This window comes from Amphiura filiformis, chromosome 17 (assembly GCF_039555335.1).
Source record: "Amphiura filiformis chromosome 17, Afil_fr2py, whole genome shotgun sequence".
NCBI classification, from domain to species: Eukaryota; Metazoa; Echinodermata; class Ophiuroidea; order Amphilepidida; family Amphiuridae; genus Amphiura; species Amphiura filiformis.
Genome location: NC_092644.1, coordinates 45,527,011 through 45,550,714, shown reverse-complemented (window position 1 = coordinate 45,550,714; position 23,704 = coordinate 45,527,011). Strand labels below are relative to the sequence as shown.

The window sequence follows — 23,704 nt, the reverse complement described above, 5'->3', positions numbered from 1 at the left end:
TACATCCTCTCCATAAAAATATTACACGTACAACCATAACAATAACAATCAGTGGCGTAGTGTCAGGGGTTGCAGTGTGAATATTCCTAGGGGGTCACGCGATGGGGCCCACCGGGTCTGATGGGGGGCACAAGCTGGGTTTCGGCAATTTTCCTATGGGATTTTCTAAATTTTCAAATCGTGTCCCTATGACGCTACCGCAGGGGCTATTTTAGGAGTAAAAAGTCACTGCACGCCTGCAGCAAATGGAAAGCTTCTGGGCAAACTTTGTAAACGCTGTCGTTAGGAAAGCGTTGTGGGTGGGTTGGGGGTGGTACAGGGCGGATCTAGGGCGGCCATGGCTTCGCACTTGCTTCACAGAGTCTGAATTACAAAAAGTTGAAACCTTTAAGAATTGCCGATCTTAAAAATTACATGTAATATTTTTAAGCACTTTATACAAGGTATGCACAAATCTTGCACCAGTAAAGTATATCAGATGAATCATGAACATAATTTATTTTTGTGATATAAAATAAAATATTCATATCAAGTTTTAGCTTCCATTTTGTAAATAATACCTATTTTATACCCACCTAAATTTTAATCAAGGTTCTTCATTTAAGGGGGTACTACACCCATTGGATTTTTTTGCGGGTTTTCTGCATCTTGTGGAGAAATGAGAAAAAAAAATTGGTCAAAGTGGTATGCAAAATGAAGGGGCAAATCTTCTCGTTCTATTGGTGGCATCGGTATCAATGTAGCTTACATGCTTTTAAAGGTAGAAGCTCGGAAGAGGTACATAGACCTCGATTCACAAAATCGAGTTTCTTTAGAATTTCAGAATTGATACCGTTAATCCAATCACTCACACTTGTTAAGCATTTGTGACAGACGCTAAAAGTATAAAAATTATTTTTGGGGGGAAATTAATTAATTATGCACAGCTTTGAAAACATTAATATGCATCAATTTCATGTTATCAATGAAATTAAACTTATTTCCCCCCCTTTTAGTTGACAATGATATGCAAAATTTGTGTTCGCAAGGCAGCATATTTGTTTCAGGTTTGATAAGGTTGAAATTAAAGAACAGTAAATGCCTTGGTTTTCAGTATTAGGTGAATTTTTGCTCAGTTTTCTGAGGACATACGGGAAGCTTACAAAACATGATTTATAATGCATTTGTAATGTGAATCGGTATGTTCACAATGATAACAGCTAAATGGGACACCCTACTAGTTCACGTGTATTAACAGTTTCGTCACTTACCTGTACCGCATGCTGAAATCATTCCACTTTAAGAAAATCCATTATATATCCAGTATAAATCCATGAAACTCACTGTATTCGCTTGCCGAAAGGCTTCCGCATACATTTTTGTATAGACGCCATGATTTGGTTTTTCTAGCGGTGGGCGATTCGATACCATTTTGGTATCGTTCAATTTCCGATACAATACTTTTATTTTTATGGAACGTAGGCCTATTGAAAACAAAAATAATTATTCGAAAATTGAAAACAAATATTAAATAAAAAATCTTTCATTCTCTATTAGCGAATTCAGGTAGCGAATAAATTGTGTGTGGTAGGCCTATAGGGACCGTCGACCGTTCACAAACTCTTGCTGGGGGGGGCTGAAGCAAAAAAAATTCATCACAAAAAATTTTCGGGGCCCCCTTTAGCCTACAGACCTCCTATCATTCACATTTAAAAGTGTAACTAGTTTACGCTAGGAATCCTCATTTCATACAATTTTTAACAATGTTTCACACACCCGAAGTTTTCGTGTTCTTGAGCATTGTAAAGTTGCAATGTTCGAATCCAATCAAAGTAGGCCTAATTGCAAATCTTTTACAAAATATTTTACAAACACCACGGTTATATGTTATGAAAGATTTGAAACTATAGCCAATGTATTGGTTTTGTTTAATGTTTACAATTAATTTCAACACAAAAGTGTGTTAATAATGTTTTAAACTTAAATTGTCAACAGAAAGAGTCAGCTGATCATCAGGTTTTATGTCTTCTTTTAACAAGAGTGGAAACAAAGGAACCCGAAGAATGTGCAAAGTTATTGACTTCGGCTAGCATCTTAAATTTAAACTCTGAGTCAAAAATAAGCTTTGTTTCATTAATTAATGGTTGCGATTCGAAATCCCACAAAGAGTAAGTAAGTTCGTTATTAAATGTGGTAGGCCTCAGTACCCCCCTCCAATCCCCAACATAGGCCTACACATGGACTCAATTAAGGCGCGGATTCAGGTGGCTGACGCCCCCCAATAAATAAATAAAGAGAAGAGAAGGGGAAGAAAGGAGAAAAAGAGAAGAGAAAATGGAGGAAAGGAGGAGAGAAACTAAATTGCACGTAATTGAGTAGGCCCATGTGTAAATAACCGCACAGTCGGGACGATTGGAAGTAGGTCCTATAGAGGCCTGCGACTAGGCATTGCTTGAAGGCGGGTCCTCGTCCTAAAAGCACGTGAAAAGTACTGCGGGTCCGCCGATATGCAGGGCCCCTCACATTTTGCCACCAAAGTCAAAAATTAAGACGGACTCCATAACGACTTCATCGATTTATGCATGCTTTAGTAATTGCCACTTGAATCTCAAGTTTTGCAAATTGATTTCGGGCCCTTTTTCTGTTTAAAGCAATTGATTCAAATAGTAGTGTAAAAACAATGCACCGAATGGCTTCAATTCGACCTTCATTTTGCAAATTTTCAAACTTCTCAGGGGGAACATCCCCTCAGACTCCCCTTGCGTAGTGGATAAACATATGATCATTTTCGCTCTTCTTCCAACATTTGCAAATTTAAGCCCAATTTGCGGTATAGGCTTACAGGGAAAACTTGTCCAAGGAAGGTTTCATGCACCATCATTTTACAAATTTGCGGCTTTTTCAAACTAAAATTTTACACACTAGTACCAAAATGGTCCACCAAATCACTTCAATTTAGTCTTCATTTGACCCTCCCCTGCGCAATCGATATACAAGTGGCCATTTTCGCTTCTGCTTTCGCCGATTTATGTTTAAAACAATTTATAGGCCTACGATAATAGGGAATTCGAAACTTGTCCACGAAAGGCTCTCACAAATTTTCGGCCGCCAAACTAAAATTTTACACTAGTATATAGGCCTTGGCATAATAGTGCCAAAATTGTCCACCAAATCGCTTCAATTAGATCTTCATTTTGCACACGTTTTTTTTTTTTTTTTTTTTTCTGAGGGGGAACACCTCCTCAGACAACCCCCTGCGTCGCGCAAGCGCGCCCCGCGGCCATTTTTTTTCATTTTGTTTTATTTTTTCTACAAATTCGACTCAAACCCCCTGACTGCTCTAGTTCGACAATGGGTACCAAAAGCTGGTATCGCCCATCCCTATGAAGATTGACTACGTACTCTCGCTAAATAAAAATCCCTTAAAAGGGATGAATAAGCGTCCTTATCAACCAATCAACTTTTAAGACAAATAGGTGAAAAACGATGTTTTTCATAATTTTTTAATTTCACATGATCCGTGCATATATCGCCTAGCTATAAATGAAAAAATATTTTTTTAGACCAATCAAACCAATATATGGGTGTAGTACGCCCTTAAGCTTATAGCCTTTTAAAATTAATATTTAAGACAGAAAAATCATAATTATATCTAGGATAGGGCTCACATCACATTATCATTATGAACAAACTCTAACAATATGCTTCACACAAGATAGATTCTTTCAGAACGCTATATTAAAATTTACCCCCCCATTTTAACTTGTATACACTCACAAAACAGGAATTTTATGTATATACATGATTATATACCAGAACTTCCAGAAGGTGTATGGTTGTATGCGGATAGGGATACCTTATTGTCATTCGCACATAATATTTCAGATAATATAGGCAAAATTTAGCCAAATTATTTGTACTTGGTTTCCATTGAAGAAAGAATCAAACTCTAGCTTTTATCTGTATAATGTAACACTAACAATATTAAATTTTATATTTAATTTGGTAGCTACTTGCGTCGTATAAGATGTTCTCCGAACCGGACTTAATTTCTGATAATAAAAAGCAAAACATACGTTTCTTGTACTTGCTTTTCACTAAAGGGCTTCATTTTAGATAATATAAAGCAATATTCATAGGTTCCATGAATTTTTACAGGTATTGTGTGGAAATTTCTCAAAATAATCCTAACCATTGGGTACTGTGTGATATTTATCCTTGCTCCGAAGTTGAAATAAATATGGCAAATGTTATGAAAAGATAAAACTTAAAACAGCAACAGTTGATTTCAAGAGATCATAATATGGTATACTATAATTCAATGATTATCTTATGGTGCCAATATTTGCTTGGTCACAATTATTTACTGGGTGCATACTTTGGGGGCAGTGTGAAGGTTTAAATTACTGGGTGGGCAAAATATTTTACTAGGTGTGCATTTGCCCATCCACTTTACCTTTTATTTGTCACCCTGCTCCCATTTTCAAAAACCTGGATCTTCTTTTCTATTGTCTGTCTTATTTCCCATTTTCTCCATTTCTTTTATTTTTTGTGTCAGTTCCTGCAGAACTGACACCTTTTAGTACAGGTTTGATGATCACGTGACAAATCGAATCTGTGACGTCAATATTAATATCGATATCAATTTAAGACTGTTATTAGATACTCATTGGCATTTTGGCTGTTCCATTTAATTTACATACTCAACATTTCCCTGTGCACTTAGTCCATGAATTGATCCTGGTTTGCATTGTCGTATAGAGTTATATTTTTGTACACAACAGGGATGTTACTATTGTTTTAACTAAATGAAGCATACTTTTGCTTTTATCTTTCTTTGTCCTTTAATAATTATAAATTAGGTGATTTAATTAATATAATTCTTTGTTTCAGCGACCCAGGGGTAAACAGACAAACAAAAACATAGGTCAATATCCTTCAATTTCTGTGAAAATTGAACAAAAAGTACCCAAATCCCTACATTTTATATCTCCCTGTGTTATAGACAAATTTTATACGTCACATTTAAAATCATTTAAAATGACTTATAAATTGCCTTATGCTATAATGGGGTCTTATACATTTGTATTGTGTGAACTTTTTGTTTCTAAATGCCTTTGGATTCCAGGTTAGTTTCTCGGAGCTGGTGAGGTGTATCTGGGTGTAACTTGGTAGGGTGGTGGCAAGTGGCTGCCCTAAGACTTGATGCATTTTTTGGCGCAAAATATGCAAATTAGGTAGCTAATTTGCATATTTAACTTAAACATTGTTTTGGTTTTTTTTTTTTTTTTGAAGAACTGGTGAAGCGTATAGGGATGTAACTTGATGATGTTGTGGTAAGCGGCAGTTTCTCGGAGCTGGTGAGGTGTATTGGGGTTTAATACACACCTATGACGTCGCGCTATTGTTTTACCGCTCCATTATTTTTCACGAATGGAGCGATGATTACAATAACACGCCATTCGTAAATGCCTTTCTCTTTTTTTCTGAAAAGCAAATACTTTTCAGGGAAAAAGTACTGGCATTTACGAATGTAGTGTTAATAACAATTGCACTTTCGAAAAGCATGTATTTGCGTAAAGTGCAGTATTGTTATCATCACTTCATTCATGCAAAACAATGATACGAAAAACAACAAAACTATGATTTTCATTAATACAATAAATTAAGGAAGCGGATAGCAACATTTGCACATTATTGTTATGGGACATGAGAGCACATCAGACATATCGAATTACATGCTGAATACGAGGATTGTCCTTCTGATATAAAAAAAATAATAATTTTGATTTTGTGAAATTCGTGATATAATACAAATTTTATGGCAAATTATTAAAATTTTAATTTAACAGTCCTCGAAGTAAACTTTATAAATCTAATAAATGATATGTAATGAAACTGTAGGCCTATGTAGGCCTAGCTGGGATGAAAAGCCGAATTGAAAATTTTGACCTTTCATATTGAACATAAACATTTTTCCAAAAAGACCTACATTTTTAGTGTTTTGAGGAAAAAAATCTGTAATAATGAAGGTCAAAATTTTCATATGATGGACAGCTGTTCATCCCAACTTCATAATCTTTAGGTGCATATCGTTAGATTTATACAATTTACTTTTTTACAATTTACAATTTTTAATAATTTGCCATAAAATGTGTAATGTATATATCGCGAATTTAATAAATATCAGAATTATTTGATATCAGAAGGACATTCCTCGTGTTCAAAATCCAATTCGATGTGTCTGATTTGCTCTCAGGTCCCTCAAATATATTATATAGGCCTACACGTGAAAACGTCGCTATCCGAGCCCTTAAACATAAATTTACAATGCAATCTGTGAAAAGTAAGGCAAGATCAAAACGGGCAGGTTAAAAGTTGTATATAGGCCTACTTATTATGCAAGATGTGTTTTACCCTCACTTTGGTGGAAAATGCTTATTTAGGCTTAACTTAGTAAGCCCGTAACTTTAAATTATTTGGACCTTTCTTTCTACGCTTAGTGTTTTTTATATCATTTTTTTTGTTCTTTATATTTTTATACGTTTTCAGTGGCTTGGGACCAACGTTTAATTTGTTACATTTTGGGCAACATTGCTACATAATACACATTATGTATCATGTATTTAGGCCTATGTATCTGTTTATTTTTAAATCGTTTGCTTTGGGCATGTTTAATAATGATAAAAGCCACAGTAGGTCTATTTTCGGTATAATTTTTATTTCACTTTAGTACATCTGATGTTTCATCTGATAGTATTTTGGCATGTTTGAATATTTACTTACATCGATCAGTAGGCCTATCCGATAATTAAATATTATAATGTTAGGGACGCTCCAGTTGATTTCGGGAGGGGGACTGGAAGTTGAGCTTTTATTTCGCGTAGGAAGCGGCGAAGTTTGTTTGTTGTTTTTTTTGCCGCCGAAGTTCAGGGACATAATAGGCCTAGGTAAAATGGGTTTGCAATAAGGCCAACCAAATAAAACAAAGTTTACACATTTAAAATTTTCGTACCTTACTTCGGCTTAAAGTAGAATCATACCTGATTTAGGTCCTTGCTGCGAATCAACGATATCCTCGGAATGATTCCATCACAAATTATAATTACTAGTATCCAAGATAAATAAATAGTGTCCATAATTGCAAGGTTGTCCAAAATCGAACACTCGATTCATAGAGAAGAATATCATTGCTCATGATAGCGGCAGGTCTACCTTTCTTGAGGTACAAAACTGCAATGATCTGCATTTAACTATTTCATATTAACCTATGACCAGTTTGCCAATTTTCTTTATTATGCAAAATACAGACCTAAACGCAACTACTTCAATCATGTCAATAGTTAACACATTAGAAGTGGGCATAAAGAACTATTGATTGTACTTCTAATCACTTTAATGATTTTACGAATCTACGTTTATTCAATTTGGGTAACAAACATTTTAGATCTTTATAATTCAAGAACGTGGTTACGGATGATTTAAACTAAACACCTGGATCGTGATATGATGGGTAGCCTAATTCTATAGAAATTTTACATAAAGCTGAGTCCGTGTATTTTTCACCCGCACCTAGTACGATCATTCTATTAGTGTATTTGATAGTGTATTCAGTGTGAGCAATTGATCAATTTGTAAAGAGCATCAAATTTCAATAACACTCCATTCGTGGAAAATAATGAAGCGGTAAAACAATAGCGCGACGTCATAAGTGTGTATTAAGTCGGATGGCCGCGGATTAGAACGTGAGTGGCTAAGAATGGCCTAGGGCCTCCGGCCCACGGCCATTCTTAGCCACTCACGTTCTAATCCTTGGCCATTATCCTATACATAACTTGGTAGGGTGGTGGGAAGTGGCTGCCCTAAGACTTGACGCAAATTAGGTAGCTAATTTGCATATTTAACTTAAAATTGTTTTTGGTGGTTTTTTTTGGCCATTTCGAAGAACTGGTGAGGCGTATAGGGATGTAACTTGATGAGGTTGTGGTAAGCGGCAGTCGTAAGATCCGATGCAATTTTTGTCGCAAGATATGCAAATTAGTCACCACATTTGCCTATTTTTTTATTTGTCGAATTGCTTTTGGGCATTTTTCAGAACTGGTGAGGCATATAGTAATGTAATTTGGTGGGGTGATGATAAGAGCAGTCTTAAGATCAGATGCTATTTTTGGCATATGAAAATATTGAGAGAAATTACGGTAATCCAACGACCGGGGTTCAATCCCCGCTGAGACCTGATTTTTTCTCTCTCAATATTTTCATATGCCAGTTTGCTCGAGCCCCAATCACGCCATTTAAATTATAATTTCTCGAGCTTGCATCATTTATTTCCGATCCTCGCATATATTAATTTGTGTTTCGCATTGTCTTACGCCCTGCTAGGGTGAAGCATATAGGCCGCCTCCTTCTTCATTATTTAACTTTCCTGTCTGTTTGTGTATCCATCCGGGGCTGTATATCTCAGGGTCTGTAAGACATATGGGGATACCACTTGGTGAGAGGAAGGATAATAGATATCCAGCTGTACACCTGATAAGATTTTTTAGCGCAAAATATGATATTAAAGCCTTAATGTACGATTTTGTAAAGTTTTAATTTCGCTATTCTTTATTCAAAATGTTGGAATAATATTAGTAATAATATACCCCGGATGGGGTAAGGGTAGGGATGTGGTGTGGTAATAGTAGGGTTTTTTCTCATTGTTTTTTAATATTCGTTTACAAATCGAAAGCCCCAGGTTCCAGCTTGGTGGTTTGAGTACCGTCGTCCTGTTACCCAACAGCTCCAAAGTCATCGCGAAAGCAGGCAAGACTTGTGGTTCGCCTTGTTTTTGTTTTGCTTGCTGTAAGGCCAGTAAAAATACATTAGTTTCTCGTCCTCGCCCACTTCCTTCTTCCAACCCGACTCATTGAAAAAAAGGACCACCTGCTTTTAATAAACATTTCGTACAATAATGAAAACGGCCGAGACACCCATGATTGTCAGCCAAGTTATATGAACAACCTTATGGGGTTAAAATGTACACCCACATACCATATAGCACGCAGGTTGGCAAATGGAAAGTTTGTAGTATATATAGCGGTTCGCAAACTATTTCTAGGCTTGCGCCTATATCCAGTCATATTAAAATTAGTGATGATTAAGTGTTTAGTGCGTGCTCATGCACGCGCGAACATTTTTACATTTTTACCTAAAAGTGACTATACGGTAGGCGTTACATGGCATCTCTATTAATTTTGTAGAATGGCATAGAAATATTTCAAGCACGGATTTTTAATTCTCACTGCACGTTAAAATAGCCCCTGCGCTACCGCCACTGATAACAATGAGTGAAACAAATAGTTTCTCAACAGTTTATTCTTCAGCTTTTGTATCGGGGCACGGAATAAGAATTCCCAATTTCTCGGCACAAGGGCTAAGAGCAAAATTGTACAATTGATTTGTTGGGAATGGCCTTTCTGTTTGTTGGTCTTTTATTTCATTCTGTTTCTTTCTAGTTTTCTCTTCATACAGGCGAGCTTGCTTATAAGCTTTTAAGCTTTGCTTGAGCATTTTGCTTTGCTTGTGACTGATACCAACAGGACCCAATTGTGAATCCAGCGGACAAAAACATCAATAATGCTATTGGTTTCACCTAATTTTTTGTTAGTTTGTTTGTTTGTTTTTTATTTTATCCCATATTTCTATAAGATATGAATCTAATATTTGACAAATCTCAATAATAAAAGCCAATACACGGCAAAAACGTTGTATTTGCTCAATGTAGCAATAGTGTACCTCCTCTCCATAAAAATATATTACAAATACAATCGGTGGCGTAGCGTAAGTCGTCCTGGGGGCGCTCCGGGCCTGATGGGGAGGGCACAAGCTGTTTTCCAATGGGATTTTCTAAATTTTCAAATCGTGTCCCTATGATGCTACCACTGATAACAATGAGTGAAACAAATACCGTAAACGTTCGCCTAATGGCGCTCTGGAGTTCATGGAAATGAGAGAGCGCCATCCCTGTAAAAGCCGACTATTATCACTGAGCATTAAGGATACGTGTAGTTAAAGGGTGAAACCTATCGACACATACAATTATGAACAAGATCGAACAAACTTGTTCATGATAATGCGGTAATCATTCACCTGATACGTTGTGGCCCATCGAGCAGAGCATTAGACTATAGTGCGAGGATAAAGATTACTTGTGGAGAAGATTGATGGTTCGAATCTCATGCGGTAATTTCTGACAGATTATGATGTCTGTCAATGTTGTTTTTTTCTGATTTGAGGAAATTTTGTTCTCTATTTTCTTGATTTTATCTTTAACATTGTTTATATAATTTTATTATTTTATCTTGTATGTGTCTTTTTTCATGATTCTTTGTTTTTATCGTTTCATTTTAGACTAACTCAATCCATTCAATCAAATGTTGTAATGAACCTATTTGATTGTATAGGCATTTGTTATGTGTGTGAGACGAACTGTCGCGTGCGACAAGTCTTTCAATTCGCGCGAGTGTCCTTGCCTATGCATCAGTGGTCATAAGAGGTATATCATTTTATTCGAAATGGGGGGAGGGTCCCAAATATACGGGGGTCATAAAGTCTTGGAAAGAATAATAGGATGGGGTCATTAAATGTTTTATGACCAAAATGTAGGGAGTCACACGATGACCACAGAAAGTGTGTTATTTTATTCAAAAAGACTGATTTCAATACAATTTTGGGGTTTGGGATCATAAAATTTTTGTTGCCGAAATAGGGGGTGCGCAATTTTATTGACGCAGAGTTTTTGTAAATTTGGGACCCCCTTTCGAAAAAAATGATAGCCCTCTAAGAGGATTCAAAAGATAACCTCTGCCCCAATAATCCCTAGCTATATTTGTTTGAAACTGTTCCACGGAGGATGTATCATAATAGGTTCAGTCTTCAAATGATATAAATAAAATTTGAATGAGTGAACGAACAAAATCATACAACGACCAACTGAATAGAGGCTGTGCATATGACGTATCATCCCGTAAATATGGCGGACTACTCAAATGCATTCAAAAGCATGATTGCATCTACCGTGACAGTTCGTCTCACACACATAACAAAATGCACTACGATCAAATAGGTTGATGACAACATTTGATTGAATGGACTGCACTATGGGGGCTATCCCCGTAAACCGGTTCAAATCCTTTGTTTGGAGCCAATCGATAAACGCAAGGCTATCATTGAATACTGGCTAGGATTCCACAACACAATAAGGCGCTTTGGAAGGCACACAATACCCTAATGGCTTTCCATATTATGTGCACTCAACAACTATTCAGTATCGAAGCCCGGTATCGAAGTTACGTAATGTTACTATGTCAACGGGATCACGCGCTTAAGTAATGAACCACGATCGAAAGAATCAGTACACAAAAAAGGCATACCAAAATAGCGTGATCGTAATGATCGCCATACAAACAGTGCTTGGTTCCGATACCATCGCGGAGTTACGTAACTACTTCGTGGTCTGATAGTTATATGATCAATGGTCTGATCTACTTGGGTTCGATCCTTATAAAAAAAAAAAAAAATAGCTGATCATTTGTAATGCATAAATGAATAAAGTAATGTAGTTACACAATTTGAAACATTGAGGCCGTTCTATTTTTTTAAAGGTCATTTAACTGTAAATGTAGTGGAATATATCACGCATTGATAGGTAGCAGGTGGAGCAAATTTTGTCAGCGGTTTTTGTTGCCGTTTGTTCGCAGTGCCTATTTATCTAAAAAAATAAGAAAATTAAAATTAAATAAAAAAAAATTCACAATACTCGTTCGTAAAATGGGGACAAAATCCAAAAACATTTCTTGACCCTTCTTCACATAAAAGTGGGGGCAGAAATCAAGATTCGAACAAGTACCATTCACCATTCAAGGCGCACCCTCTACCGACTGAGCTAACGGGTCAGACAATAGAAGGGTGTAATTTTGAACTGAAGAATATTAAAAAAATATGAAGAAATTACAATGTTATAAAAAGATTTACCAAAATAAGTTGGGTATAACGTATTAATCGATTTACAAATTAAGTCCAATGGCACTTTGAGAAAGAATACCTGAAGAAACCCCAAAACATTTGCTGTTCTAGCAACTAACCTAGTGACTTAAAGTATTGGGTCATGTCACGATATTTTTTTCTGCGGCATTATGTCCAGGTTGGTCAATTTAACATACACGTATCCTTAATGCTGTTGAGATTTTACAAGGCTGGCGCTCTCACATTTCTAAGAATCCAAAAAGCGCCATTAGGCGAACGTTTACGGTAGTTTATCAACAGTTTCATGAAAATATTCCTCAACATTACAGCTTCTATGCCCAAGTTAAAAACATTGGCTTGGCTGTAGCAATGTATATCGAGATAAACTTTTACTCGACTACCAAGGCTTAATATCAAATCAGCTAAAGCTTTAACTTCTATTTCCGAAAAGGCATTGGGGCCATCGTAACAAGGCGTGGTGGCACATGGATCTTTGCATCCAAACTCTGAAAGGTAAGCACCATAAGCTGGTTTTAAATTTAGGCTAGCATATTTAGTGACATACATGTACTTTTATATAGTTTTAAAATCTTGTTCCCATTTTTATATGTTTTTTAGAACCGACAATAATCTTGTCTGTTTTTTTTTATGATGTCCTTGTTACCGTTTATATATTCAATGTACCAACAAATTTTGATGTACTGCGCTACCCTTAACATGATTGTTGGGAGTGACCTTCTTTTCCTTGTTCTTTGTCTTCAAATCTGTTTCTCACTTCTTTTCCTATACAGGTCAGCATGCTTATTATAGGCTTTTTAGCCTGGCTTGAGCATTTTGTTTGAGCCTGGTCCCATCAGGACCCAAGCGTGTCTCCACTATGATATGAACAAACAAAAACAGAACATCTAAAACTAAAATCATCTAAATAGGACAACTAAAAAGAACATCATGCTCTCTTGACAGAGGGACTTTTGAAGTCGTGTTGGTCGGTCGAAAAGGTTTTTAAATATAATACAAGGTGTCCCATAAAAAGCTTACATGTAGAAAATGAACCGCATTTTGTGATGGTACAACAAAACAATGTGATTTCTTTCGATACTATTTACACATCCTTCTTGTAACTGTTTGCCAAGTTTCAATTCCGTATCTTAAAAGCATCTTAACTTATGAGCGCAAGATGACAGGGGTGCCAAGAGTGGCTAACCATTAAATATCGCACAACGAAAGTTGAACACGATCCACTTTTGTTTTCAGATTTTTTTTTTCTTTATTACTTTTTATGTTTGTCTTATTTTTCATTGTTGAACTTATTGCAGAAAAGAAACATATTGAAAAATTAAATATTGTACACTGAAAATGAATCGGTTTTAGAGCTTTCTGACTCTTGGGGTTACAAACAAAGGAAGATGGTCATTAGAAAAGAACACTTTTGGTGAAAAAAGTTTTGCACGCTGTATCTCTTTTTATCATGAAATGAATAATAATCTTTTGCATTTAGATTTTGTTGCTTGGATTTTGTTGACATGAAACCGCTGCTGTTTGTTTTAACATTTCTGACTGAACTCTTGAAATAAAACTGAACAAGTTTTATTCTTTGTTAATCAGAATTAAATACTGCATCTGCCATGCTATGGCTGTTTACTATCAAATGCACGGCGCGGTTGCTGTGACGGTGGTATAATGAATCTCGTGCTGCATTATGTTTCTTGGTCAGGAATGCCTGGAATGCGGGCTAAGTACGTAGGTTGTGAAGTTGACATTCACAGGGGTACTAGTAGAGGGTACATAGATTATGCCCGATATTATGTCATGAAAATGATATTTATATTTGTTAACATTAACTTAGATTATTTTCAAAAATCTACATGTAACCTTTTTTGGGACACCCGGTACATGTACAAACATGTACGTACATTCCCATAGTAATTCATTATTTACAATGTAGATCTCACATTAGGGCTATATTATATGTTTTAAATTGCATTTCAATAAAAGAATTTTGTTAAGTATGAACAAAAGCAAATAATCAAATATTATAAAAATGTTTTTGGAAATTTGGACTAAATGACTTTTAACATTAATCTCATAAGAGCCCATTTTTGCGCAGTTACTAACCATGCTAGCCGTGTTACCAATACAATTCTTTTAGAAAACTAATCCTATTTAGAACTTTAAAACATGTTCAAGGTTATTACAAAATGAAATCAGAAGAAAAATCAACTCACGCCTTTCAAAAGACATTTCTTTATATCTTTAAGGTTACAATAAAACAATTTCACGTTTGCTACAACAGACTAATATAGCTGAGGGGCATTGTGAAAATAATACAAATCACGTAATTGATTAATATGCGTACATTTCAGTTGATGCAGCAATATAGGATCTAAAGAAGCACTCATTTAATCACTAATCGACCGTGAAACCACAATGCCAATCCATTAAGATGAGACACATTAGTTTCTTATTCTCTTAATGTTGCCGCCGCAATTTAATATGTTGTTGGAGATGTCTTTCAGAAATACTTACAGCCAATATACTTTAGGTCATGTTTTTTATGTTGGGCACCAGTTGCGTAGCATGTGTATTTTTCAAACAAATCACATGCTTTTATAGGTTTGGTACTATAACTTTAAAAAGTTTACATTAGAACCCAATAAAAGTATATATTCTGAGAGCATATACTCAGACGATTTCAGAAACAATACAATGGGAGTCATTATACAAGGTGACCCATATAATATACAGGGTGTAACAAGCAAAATAAGGATGAAAATATTAATTCATTTAGGGGTGTCACCCCTCGACGTACATTGATAATGTAAAGTTTTGACACATGTTAAATATGATTAACTTAATTGCCCACCCAGCCATATGGAACTTTTAGCGGTCAAGTACTTCAATTATATAAATACAGGGTGGTCAAAAATCTATCGATATTTATATATATTTCTTCAAAACACCCTTTATCTGGCACTGGAGATGCAAATTTTCATGATTGAGGCATTTAACTAGATGTAAAATAAGCTCAACAATCCAGTTTTGAAAGTTAAAGAGAATTCTACAAAGCGTTTTCGTAAAATTGACTTTTTGGATCAAAAGTGAGCATGAGGGCGCTCTTTCAGATTTGTCGCAAACATTCTTTGTTTTACTAGTTTTTAGTTTACTGAAGTAAAGAGGATCACAACAAAGGTCTGCTTAAGAAATTTGAGTCTTTTATCATGTTTCGTTTGTCCGTAGCACCCTTTTGAATGTTGCCTACATTAAATCCCTATTCAAATACATAGAGGGCAACGAACTTTATTAATGTAGCAACAAGTAATTAGTAATTTTTAATTGTCTAATTAACACATACTGAGGCAATGAATGCTAAATATGATATCACTTGGCTGAGATCAAGTACAGATAAGTAGAAATCCATCAATAATGTTTAATGAAGATCATGTGGCGGAGGATCACCATTGTACAGCATTGTGATCCTCCGCCACATGATCCTCCGCCACATGAGCCACCCCTGACTAATTAGACTTAACGAGTTACAGTAATTAGTACAAATAAAAATCATAAATTTTTGTTTCAGAAATTGAAAGACCAATGTCTAAGGAAAAAATTAGTACTAAACAAGCTCATAATAAATATCAAATAAACAAGCTACATGCATGTAAACACATATTGCAAATATAATGCCTTTTTTTCTCATTGGTACGTCGTAGAACTTACCACAGTCTATGCATGCAAGAGTCAAATTACACGCACAGTGAGTGGAAAGTGACCAAGCACACAGGCAACGCACACTGGAATACCAAAGTCGATCTAATTCAGAAATTTAACTTTTGCTTCTCCTAAATGATGATTGATCATCAAAGTTCTGTGTTATTCCCAAAGTTAACATCTTATATCTGTAAATACAAACCGAACCAGGTCAATACCCCATTTCTTTGCCAAGTTCTGACCTTGTAAAGAGTGAAAAATGAGTAAAATTATGACTTTTGACTCCTTCCTCCATAGAAAGTATTTCACACATGTTGTGTTTAAATCCAAATTTGCTACTCTTGAACTTTTGAGTAGTTTTATCTAGCTAAAAGTATTGAATGTAAACATAACAAATTATCATTTATCGAGCAAACCAGATTGTTACCTCAAGATTTAAGAAAGATACGGCAGTTTTGGCACAGTATGAACGCGTTTTGGAGTGTCTGGTACCGTGCTAAGTAGGCGCTGGAAAAAGTCTAAGATTCAAATGAGAAGGTATTTGCAATATGGTCTTGATGAGTAAGAATGCAACAAAGCCACCCTTTTTAGGTGCCCAGTATACAAAACATGACCTTTAGCTCAAACGTAAATTGACTCGTTTATAAAAGCAGTGGCGAACATGTAGCGTCATGAGGGCATTTGACCTTCGGTAAATCCATAAGCCTTTGCGAGTACACCTGAGAACTCGTCATTTGACGTCACGCCGACTTGCAATGCGCAGTAACGATGTTCGATAAACGATGTGCGCATCGGCGTATCGGTATGACGTCAAATGACGAGTTCTCAGGTGTACTCACAAATGCTTATGGGATTTACCGAAAATATCAATTGCTTATAATATATATTTCCAGGCAACTGCGCAAACTCACTCAAGAGAAACTAAAGCTCAAAAGAGCGTCACTGAATCACTCAGTAGTGCTACTCAAATTGTGAATCAGGTTTTATCAAAATGACATCAAACATGGCTGAGAACGCATTGTGTAGTGACTCGAATACGCTGTATCTGGCCAATGCGTCTGACGCTGCAATTTTGCTCTATTCTGATTCAGAAACTCTTATTTATTCTGTGATATTACCTATAATTCTACTCTTTGGTGTGTCCTGTAACGCTGCCTTCTTATTTGTAGTTGCAAAAATCAAACGGCTTCGGACAATAACAAATTATTACCTCGTCTGTGTGGCTCTTGCCGATATCACTTTCATCTTGACATCAATTGGCCCGTATTTGTGGACTTTCTTTTCATCTCCAGTTCGAAATGATATAGCATGGGATCACTCAGCTGGCTGTTTGCTTGTCTTTATAATAACTCTCACAATGTACTTTGCGTCGATGGGTTTATACACATTGGTAACTCTTGAACGGTACTACGCAATTTGCATCCCATTGAAACACAGAGCGATTGCCGGGAAGCGTCGCACATTGAAGATTATTATCGCTAACACTTTCGTTAGTATCATACTGGGTGTTCTTGTCTCGCTGAAAGATGGTCGAGTTGGTTCAAGTTGCGTTGTTTGGCCAGATGACGAAGAATTCAATAACTTTCCCAGCATTATCAAAGACTGCGTTACGATCCATCCTGATGTGGTCATCATGGGTGAAGTGCTTCAGACTGCACCTTTCTTCGTTGCTATGATTTGGAATGGATATATGTATGTGGTAATAATCTACACACTGAATAAACGAAAAGCGGAAAAAATCACCGATGGTAAAAATAGTCAGATGCAAGAGCAGGCCACTCAAGTACGCAACCAGGTTGCGCGTTTGTTGATCCTAAATGGTAACGTCTTCTTTGGATGCCAGGTTATTTACCGATTTGTTGCTGTTCATATCATTATGAAGCTAACTGTTGGTTTTGGAATCTTCAATTCAGATGAAGCCCTTGGCCTCGTTGTCATCATCAGTAGGGGGTTATTGTATTTGAATTCGTCAATCAATCCGATCCTGTACAACCTTAGCAGTTCGTTTTATTATGAGGCATTTAAGGAGGCATTTGGGTGTAAAAAGACAGTGACTGGGTCAACCGGACATACTTGTACCCCAACCATGTCAACACGACAATAAGCTAGCTCGAATTATAATATGCTTGAATCAATATAAACATTGAATATATCATCAACTCTCTCGATGAACATTTTCATGCTTGCAGAATCAATGGTTCATGTATTTAAGCCGAAGAAGCACGCACATTTTAACCCAGAATATGATGATCTTATTTGATATTAGCTCGTATATTATGTATAATCATAGTAAAGACTATGATATTGTGGTATTGAACATAAGTTGATATCCAAACTAGGCGAACTTGTGATATTGTAATCAGTATCGGTTCGGTAACGTATAATGTCGACAAAAATATTTGGCTAGAAATTATTTGAATAACTTTAGAATCTTGTTTACTTTGTGATATTGACTTTAATGTTACTATTTTGCGTATTCTTTAACACTACCTTCTTGTTTGTAGTTTCAAAACAATTACAAATATTGCCAATATCACTTAAATCTTGACATCAATTTACCAGTATTTCTGGACTTTCTTTTCTTATCTAGTTCGTATATTATAGCATGGGTCACTCGGCTCGATGGTTGCTCGTCTTCATAATAATAATTAACTCTTATGATGTACTTTGAGTCGACTGGTTTATTGGTAACTCTTACTACACAATGTGCATCCCATTGAAACACAGGGCGCTTGTTGGTAAACGTCGCACATTGAAGATTATTATCGCTAACACTTTTAAGTTAGTGATATACTGTGTGTTCTCGTTCTCGAAACTGGTTCAATTTGCGTTGTTTGCCCTGGTTGTTTGGTCAGATTACACCGAATTTAATAACTTTCAAAGTATTATCAAAGACTGTGTTACGACCATGATGTGGTCATAATAGGGGAAGTGCTTCAGACTGGGCATGTTTTCGTGGCTGTGATTGGAAACGTTCAAACAAGGCTCAAACGTACCTCCACCTTAAAGACACAGGTCATAATATTGATACCGAGGACGCAGTGATTCTTGATAAGGAGGAGCAGTGGCATAGGATAGGCATCAAGGAAGCCATCTGGAGGAGAGTAGAGCAGCCGTCACTTCACAAAAAAGAGGGACTGAGACGCAACTTATCTCACGTATATGGGACCGGGTCATCAAGATCGAGGATCCCTATTTGTCTTCAAGAGTCACATGATCAGCCCATCTAATTGGGTCATTGCCTGACGAAGTCTAATAGTATCAGACGCAACGTAGCAAGTAGTAAAAGTAAGTTCCAGTAAAAGATTTAAATCAAAACTTTTTAACGACTGAGAATTAACACTCACTATTTTGACAATCAAAAAATGCTGCTTAACTTGAAATAATCTATATCGAGACCTTTGCAAATACGCTAATGTTGTAATATATTGCCATTTAAGAAAACAAACAAATACAAGTGATAATGTGGCCAACATAGGTAGGCTCGGTACCTTTGTATAGGAGTTGTTTTCTTGGCCAAATCTTAGGCACCAGAAACAAATTTGTTCGATCTTTGGATCGACCGTCGATGCTGCTTCGATGTCTGTGATTAATGAACTATCAACTAATTAATAAGAATTAATGACATTCATATCGGTTAATATCACTAAAGGCAATAATTACTATATTATGATAATTAACAATAGTAAATTAATTGATTTCATAAATAACACGGATCGAACAAGCATCGATGGTCGATCGAAAGATCGAACTAATTTGTTTCTATTGCCTTACAAGTGTAATTTTCTCTATTCCTTAAACAAGCGATGCTTACTTTTCATGACTTGGTATGTTTATTAATGGACAAAATGTTTTTTCTTCCATAACTTCCAAAAGTGCTTATTTTGTTTGCATATCCAAAGAGGTATCAAATTTGCAAGTTTATACCACTGAAATGTTTCAGTTTATTTTTGTACTATCACAGAAAATTACCATGGAATGTTATTAATCGAAGAAAACGCGTATACTCCACAACAAACGTTAAGATCTTTGTTGTTAAACAAAAATCATCAAATTCTGTATAATTGAACTTTAAAAAAAAACCTAAGAAGCTTTCAAATTTGGTATGATTTTAGAGCCTATGTTAGGAGCTGTAATGTATCACCATTGTATGTATTTATACTAGACTAATACAAAAGCATCGGTACTTCCTAACTCAAATGACTTCTACTCGATAAATGCACATTGCTTAGCACCACTTGTCAAGATCTTGCTAAAACCAATCCATGACTAAAGAAACAAACATTGTGACCACTAGTTGCCAAAAGATTAAACTATTATTATAACTTCTACTGCCTGAGTTCAGAATATGGTGTCCTAATACTTTCATCCCAGCGACCATCTCTTCCCCACTTGGTTGGATGTTGCTTGCTGGAATAACAAAGCCATATTCTCCTGTGTCACGTAGTTCTATACCATAAGAATATGTAATGTTTGCAACGTCGTAGGTCCAGTCACAACTTAAGCCAGATGCTGGTACTTCAGATGCTGTAGAAATGTTGAAAAATAAATAACATGATCGTTAATAAGTGTAATGCAAAATCACCAATAGACCATTAAAGGGTTCTTCATCATATCTCGACTCCTTATTGTGCAAAACAAAAAGTTTACAAACTTTGTATGAGACAACAGTTGTGCCTCCATTCAACGATCAGCGATATTTCTATTCGACGTTGCAAAACATTATTTAAAATAGGCAAATTCTTGACTTTTTATCTTGTATTGTCCGCATTACATGAATTATGTACGTGGGCTGGGCTGCTGTGATCAGTTGGCGCACAAGATTATTTCCGCACGATATAGAGAGTGATACAGTTTCAACCACTTAAAAACAGCGTCGGAGTAGATCCCATAACTATTTCTCAGCATTTCAGCTTATATTACCGAGTTCCATCCCAGCGTCAACATCTGCAGCAATTTACTTTATGGAATAAGACAGCCTTATTCTCTTGTGCCACGTATTTCTATAAGATATGAATCTAATATTTGACAAATCTCAATAATAAAAGCCAATACACGGCAAAAACGTTGTACGGCTAAGCAAAGGTCATGAAAAAAGTGAAATGAATGTCTAAGTATATTATTACTGTTGCAAATATGTTCGCAACATATCTGTACGTCCAAACATAATAATATCAAGTAATTGTATGTGCTCAATGTAACAATAGTGTACCTCCTCTCCATAAAAATATTACACGTACAACCATAACAATCAGTGGCGTAGTGTGAATATTCCTAGGGGGGTCATGATGGGCCCCATCGGGCCTGAGGGGGGGGGGGGGCACAAGCTGGGTTTCGGCAATTTTCCTATGGGATTTTCTAAATTTTCAAATCGTGTCCCTATGACGCTACCGCCACTGATAACAATGAGTGAAACAAATAGTTTCTCAACAGTTTATTCTTCAGCTTTTGTATCGGGGCACGGAATAAGAATTTCTCGGCACAAGGGCTAAAAGCAAAATTGTGCAATTGATTTGTTGGTCTTTTATTTCATTATGTTTCTTTCTAGTTTTCTTTTCATACAGGCTAGCTTGCTTATAAGCTTTTAAGCTTGGCTTAAGGATTTTGAGCATTTTGCTTGTGACTGATACCAACAGGACCCAATTGTGAATCCAGCCGGACTACACAAACAAACAAAAACATCAATAATGCCATCGGTTTCACCTAGTTTTTTGTTAGTTTGTTTGTTTGTTTTTTATTTTATCCCATATTTCTATAAGATATGAATCTAATATTTGACAAATCTCAATAATAAAAGCCAATACACGGCAAAAACGTTGTATTTGCTCAATGTAGCAATAGTGTACCTCCTCTCCATAAAAATATATTACAGATACAATCGGTGGCGTAGCGTAAGTCGTCCTGGGGGCGCTCCGGGCCTGATGGGGAGGGCACAAGCTGTTTTCCAATGGGATTTTCTAAATTTTCAAATCGTGTCCCTATGATGCTACCGCGCGCCACTGATAACAATGAGTGAAACAAATAGTTTATCAACAGTTTCATGCAAATATTCCTCATCATTACAGCTTCTATGCCCCAAGTTAAAAACAGTGGCTTGGCTGTAGCAATGTATATCAAGATAAACTTTTACTCGACTACCAAGGCGTGGTGGCACATGGATCTTTGCCTCCAAACTCTGAAAGGTAAGCACCATAAGCTGGATTTAAATTTAGGCTAGCATATTTAGTGACATACATGTACTTTTATATAGTTTTAAAATCTTGTTCCCTCTGGTCCGATGTTTTTATATGTTTTTTAGAACCGACAACAATCTTGTCTGGGTTTTTTTTTTTATGATGTCCTTTTCCCGTTTATATATTCAATGTACCAACAAATTTTGATGTACTGCGTTACCCTTAACTTGATTGTTGGGAGTGACCTTCTTTTCCTTGTTCTTTGTCTTCAAATCTGTTTCTCACTTCTCTTTCCATACAGGTCAGTATGCTTATATAGGCTTTTTAGCCTGGCTTGAGCATTTTGTTTGAGCCTGGTCCCATCAGGACCCAAGCGTGTCTCCACTATATGAACAAACAAATATAGAACATCTAAGATCTAAATAGGACAACTAAAAAGAACATCGTGCTCTATTGACAGAGAGACTTGTTGGTCGGTCGAAGTGGTTTTTTTATAATACATGTACATACATGTACATTCCCATAGTAATTCATTATTTACAATGTAGATCTCACATTAAGGCTATATTATATGTTTTAAATTGCATTTCAATAAAAGCATTTTGTTAAGTATGAACAAAAGCAAATATAACTAGACTTAGCTGTGGTCTAAGACCACGAACACAGCCGTGTTGTGACCCCTTAATCACCTTTGACCCCAAAATATATGAAAACCCGATAGACATTGGCTAATGTCAATGCACGTGTCCACGTGGCATCACTTTGCTATGCTTTTTGTGGCAGAAGGGGGCTATTTTGAAGGTATATCGTTTTATACCGGAAGTGACCCCTTACTGACCTTTGACCAGAAATGTGTGTACACTATATAGACACTGTGTTATAACAATGCATGCGTGCAAGTGGCGTCACTGTCCTACGTAATTTGTGGAAGAAGAAGCATTTTAAAGGTATTTCGTTTTATTCCGGAAGTGACCCCTTAATGACCTTTGACCCCAAATCTGTGTACACCCTATAGACACTGGGTAATAACAATGCATGTGTGCAAGTGGCGTCTCTGTCCTACAGAATCTGTGGAAGAAGATGCATTTTAAAGGTATTTCGTTTTATACCGGAAGTGACCCCTTAATGAGATTTGACCCCAAATACAAAAATACCACATATACATTGGGTGACTGCAGATCATGTGTGAGCATACCGTTACTGTCCCATGTTTTACTTAGCTAATAAAATTTTTGAAGGTATTTCGTTTTATACCGGAAGTGACCCCTTAATGACCTTTGACCCCGAATATGTGTACACCCCATAGACACTGGGTAATAGCAATGCATGTGTGCAAGTGGCGTCTCTGTCCCACATAATTTGTGAAAGAAGATGCATTTTAAAGGTATTTCTTTTTATACCGGAAGTGACCCCTTAATGAGCTTTGACCCCAAATAAAAAAATACCACATATACATTGTGTGACTGCTGATCATATGTGAACAAACCGTTACTGTGATTTGTTTTACTTAGCTAATACACATTTTTGAAGGTTTTTCGTTTTATACCGGAAGTGACCCCTTAATGACCTTTGACCCCAAATCTGTGTACACCACATAGACATTGGGTAATGACAATGCATGTGTGCAAGTGGGGTCGCTGTCCTGCGTAAGTTGTGGGAGAAGATGCATTTTTAGTTGAAATCACGTTTTTAACCCCTGTGACCCCTGCGTGACCTTTGACCCCGCGAGTTTCATGTGACATGTAGGGGCATGGTCATTGATCATTGTGACCAAGTTAGGTCAAAATCGATGTAAGCATGTGAGTGCTAGAGCAAATGGAATGGTTGACAGAAAGAAG

At 36.4% G+C, this 23,704-nt stretch overlaps 1 protein-coding gene across 1 annotated transcript; it reads left to right on the top strand.

The window, feature by feature from the left end:
- Positions 1–17,050: 17,050 nt before the first annotated feature.
- On the top strand, positions 17,051–17,797 carry LOC140137239 (orexin/Hypocretin receptor type 1-like). The gene has a single exon (XM_072158888.1). The coding sequence runs from the start codon at positions 17,051–17,053 to the stop codon at positions 17,795–17,797; it is 747 nt and encodes a 248-aa protein (XP_072014989.1).
- Positions 17,798–23,704: the final 5,907 nt, after the last annotated feature.